The following is a 3,615-nucleotide window of genomic DNA, read 5'->3' as shown; positions in this document are numbered from 1 at the left end:
TGTTGCATTAGGCATTTCTGTATACTTAGGATTCATGCATGATTTCTAATGAGTTCCTATTTTGGCTTGGAGTACTCGGTAAGTTTTATGCTTTAGCATCCTTGCATGCGTGTGAGTGAATGCCATGAATAGCATGCTTACTATGAGGCTAATTGCTTATATGATATAACTGCCTGAATGCCTGTGGGTGAAGGTTGGGTTACTTGGATTGGAATAAATCATCAAATGTTTTAAGCCTACCTGCGGGTAGCAAACCATTTTCAAAAAAGCGAACATGAAATATTTTAGTTCCAATTCAGGCGATCCAGTCTATACTTGTATGCTGTGCGCATCACATAGTAACCTAGGCTAATAACCGGAATAAGAACATACAATATTTTCAAAAATAGATATTATGGTTAGTAGAGGCCGGTCTATGACCGGGCGAGCGGGGGTGCTCACGAAGTGACCTTCCCCAATCGTACCCAAGTTCCCGAGCCGAGGCAACTTTGGTGATGACGGACACGTGGCCTTTGGCAACGAGTCAGGGTTTCCTAAATTTCCCAAAATAAAATATTTAGGTGGCGACTCTGTATCTGGCAAAGCAGTCCATGTTTGGCACTTCTTTCAAAAAATCTGTTTTCTTAAAACGATTTGCCGGATTTCAACTCTTTGGTTCAGATTTAGAACCGTGACTGACAAAAGTCGAGTCCGAGCTGTAGCGAGGTCCCCCGCGGGCTTGTTACAGCCCTCACCCTGAACAAGGTAAGTTACAACATAGACTTTTGGCCAAGGTGACAGGTCGGAAGGGACAACGAAATGATTACCAAAGGATATAAGCAAACGTTGAAGATAAGAAGAAGGTTAAGCTTTTCTATCTCTAATCTATCTATATATCCCACTCTTTCTCTGTAACTTGCTCGTCGGAGGGTTCGCTGGGGGACTCCTCGTTCTCCGTTGAACTCTTGTGCAGGTTTTCTGGTAGGCTTGGTCATTTGGGCATTAGGCTTGCGGAGCGCGGATCAGTCCAACCTGTCCTACCATCAATAACTGCATCATCACATCATCTTCTAGATTGATTCACTTGAATTTTTGGAATCCAAACCTCGTGGCAAACTAATATTTTCTTTTGAAATTGCTTACATGCCAGCAAAGTTGATTCTTAGAAGAGTAATTTGAGCCTAGAATTCCTTTCATTCCATTTCCTTCACTGATATTTGGCATCGAACTCGCCCACTTGAATTCCTTTTGCGGCAACATTTTTAATCTGAGATTAATTTATTTATTAGATGATTTTTTTGGGAAATAATTAAAATAGTAAGCCCTAATTTGCATTGTTCTTTGGGACTAATACTTATCATTGAATTCTTTGGATCACAATTTATACAATTATTCTTGTTTAGCATTGAATAAAATTGTGGGATAATTGTGTTCCTCCAATTTGATTAGCTTTTGTTTTCTTTTTCACACGAGGAGAATCTGCATAGATAAATAAGAAAGAACAATCAACCAAAGAAAAGAATGTTTTTCTTTGACATTAAAGTTTGAGAATAGCATGACTTTAAGCACAAATAAACAAAGGGTAAATTATAAATATATTTTCTGAGATTTACTTTGTCTGTATAGTTTCAAAAATTATAAGTATTCATTTGTCAAAAAAATTTATTTAACAGAATTAACTGAAAAAAATAAAATTCATAACTATTCTCATATACAATAATAAAATTACTTGAACTATTAATTGAAATATAATTCTGATATCATTAAAAACTGTTAAATTGACTTAATAATTTATTAATAAAATAGATCATTTGTTATGAAATTAAAAATTTTAAGAGACAAGTATAATTTTTAAAATTATTGCAGACAATTTATATTTTAAATAAACTTATGAGGTGCATTTATAATTTACCCATAAACAAAGGTTGAGAACCATAGAGAACAACATTCTTGTGCTCATGTTTTCAATGTTTATATGAAATACAACTTTAGGAAGAATAATTTCTTCAGATACATTCAACAAATGTGTGCTTAACAATAAGGGTATCTATAGCAGTCCCCATGCCCAAATGCAAAAAGTCTAGTTACACAAAACCGACAATAAAAGTGACTATAGAAGATAATCATAGTCATACATATCATCTCGTCAACCTCTCGTGATTGGGACATAAAGTTAGTTTAGATTGATTAATTTATTTAAATGTAATGCAATTTTATTCTATCTCCCATTGAGAAACATTTTGCAAATCCTTAGCCAACATTTTCTGTCTGGTTCAGCTATCTGCAATTTTGACTTCACATCTTCGGCAAATCCTTTCTGTAAAAATAACTAAAATTCAATATCAAAAGAATTTAAAATTTTAATATTAAAATGTATGGAAATAGAGTTATTTGAGAGCCACATAGAAGAACATATAGTAAATACCTCTATAGAGTCATTAGTGAGAAGACGATCAATGAGATTGTTAAGAATGTCTTTGGTGTACTCAGGATGACCTTGAATTCCAAGAATGTGATCTCCAATGCTGAACATCTCTACTCCTGTTTTGTCTGAAAATGCTATCACTTCAGCTCCTACAGGGACCTCCCAAACCTGTTTCATAGTTAAAATTAGCCCCCAAGTGTTGATGATTACAACTGAATTCTTGAGAGAGAGAGAGAGAGAGAGAGAGAGAGAGAGAGAGAGAGAGAGAGAGAGAGAGAGAGAAACCTCATCTTGGTGGCATTCAATTATTGAAAGAGCAGGTGGGATCTCATCCAAGCTATCAAGAAAGGCACATGGTGAGAAATCTTTCACAATTCTCACTTTTCTTAGTCCAATGTCCCAACCAGTGTATGCCTTCCCTACTTTTCCACCCAATGCTCTACACAATACCTACAAAATAACATGAAGATTAAATTAAATCATTCTAAATTATTCATGTAATACTATAAGAAACTACATATTTTAACAAAAACACACACACACACACACACACACAAAATAAAATTAAAAAAAATCATTAAATTTGAATCTCATTCAATTATTTCAAAATTTAGGTATTTTTGTAAATTATAGTATTATTGAAATTTGTTATTGGAACAATGAATTACCTGGTGGCCAAAGCAAATGCCAAGGACTTTCTTTCTCATGGAATCTAAGGTCTGTAAGAGATAGCAAAGCCTGAGAATCCAAAAGTCATTCCCATAAGCATCATAAGGGCTACCACTAACCACAAATCCATCATAGTTATGAAGCTGATTCATGTCTGGGAACTCTCCTTCAACAACCCTAAACAAGTCCCATCTCTCTCCTTCTTCACCAAAGGCTGCCACAAACACATTGAAGTACCCACCATGCACTTCCTTCACATACTCTGAGTCCTTGCATGCCAGTAACAGACCATATCTCTTCTCACCTTCAATACCCATATCACCAATCAAGATTTAAGAGAGAATTATATGTGAAAAGTAAACTACTGAGTGAGAGAGAGAGAGGGAGAGAGTTTGAAATGTGGAATGGGTGAGAAAGGTGTGAATTGTTTGTGGGTGTAGGGTCTTTTTTATAGGTGGAATAAGGAGAGAGAAAATGGATTCGAAAGTTTACTGGCGATGAATGAAATTTCCAGGTTGTGGGTGACATCAAATTGATACACA

General features: G+C 35.4%; 1 protein-coding gene across 2 annotated transcripts; it reads right to left on the bottom strand.

Moving 5' to 3' along the window:
* Positions 1–1,914: 1,914 nt before the first annotated feature.
* On the bottom strand, positions 1,915–3,615 carry LOC114296361 (gamma-glutamyl peptidase 3). Of its 2 annotated transcripts, none has more exons than XM_028240650.2 (4): positions 3,073–3,615; positions 2,690–2,854; positions 2,405–2,572; positions 1,915–2,296 (listed from the first exon to the last, which is right to left on the bottom strand). In XM_028240650.2, exons 1-4 carry the CDS (start codon positions 3,388–3,390, stop codon positions 2,198–2,200), a joined length of 750 nt encoding a protein of 249 aa, XP_028096451.1. In that variant the 5' UTR covers positions 3,391–3,615; the 3' UTR covers positions 1,915–2,197. The 2 variants fall into 2 exon arrangements, with proteins under 2 accessions (XP_028096451.1, XP_028096450.1); XM_028240649.2 differs by having other exon boundaries at positions 1,915–2,308; positions 3,073–3,614.

The sequence above is a fragment of the Camellia sinensis genome, unplaced genomic scaffold, assembly GCF_055761805.1.
Source record: "Camellia sinensis isolate YWXY unplaced genomic scaffold, ASM5576180v1 Unanchor10, whole genome shotgun sequence".
Lineage (NCBI taxonomy): Eukaryota > Viridiplantae > Streptophyta > Magnoliopsida > Ericales > Theaceae > Camellia > Camellia sinensis.
The sequence above is the reverse complement of the archived record's forward strand: the minus strand, read 5'-3'. Positions and strand labels throughout refer to the sequence as shown.

Coding starts and splice junctions, on each gene's coding strand:
- LOC114296361 (XM_028240649.2), bottom strand. CDS start 3,390: ATGGGTATTGAAGGTGAGAAGAGATATGGTCTGTTACTGGCATGCAAG. Junction 2,573..2,689: donor TTGAATGCCACCAAGATGAG/GTTTCTCTCTCT, acceptor ACTATGAAACAG/GTTTGGGAGGTCCCTGTAGG. Junction 2,309..2,404: donor TCACTAATGACTCTATAGAG/GTATTTACTATA, acceptor ATTGAATTTTAG/TTATTTTTACAGAAAGGATT.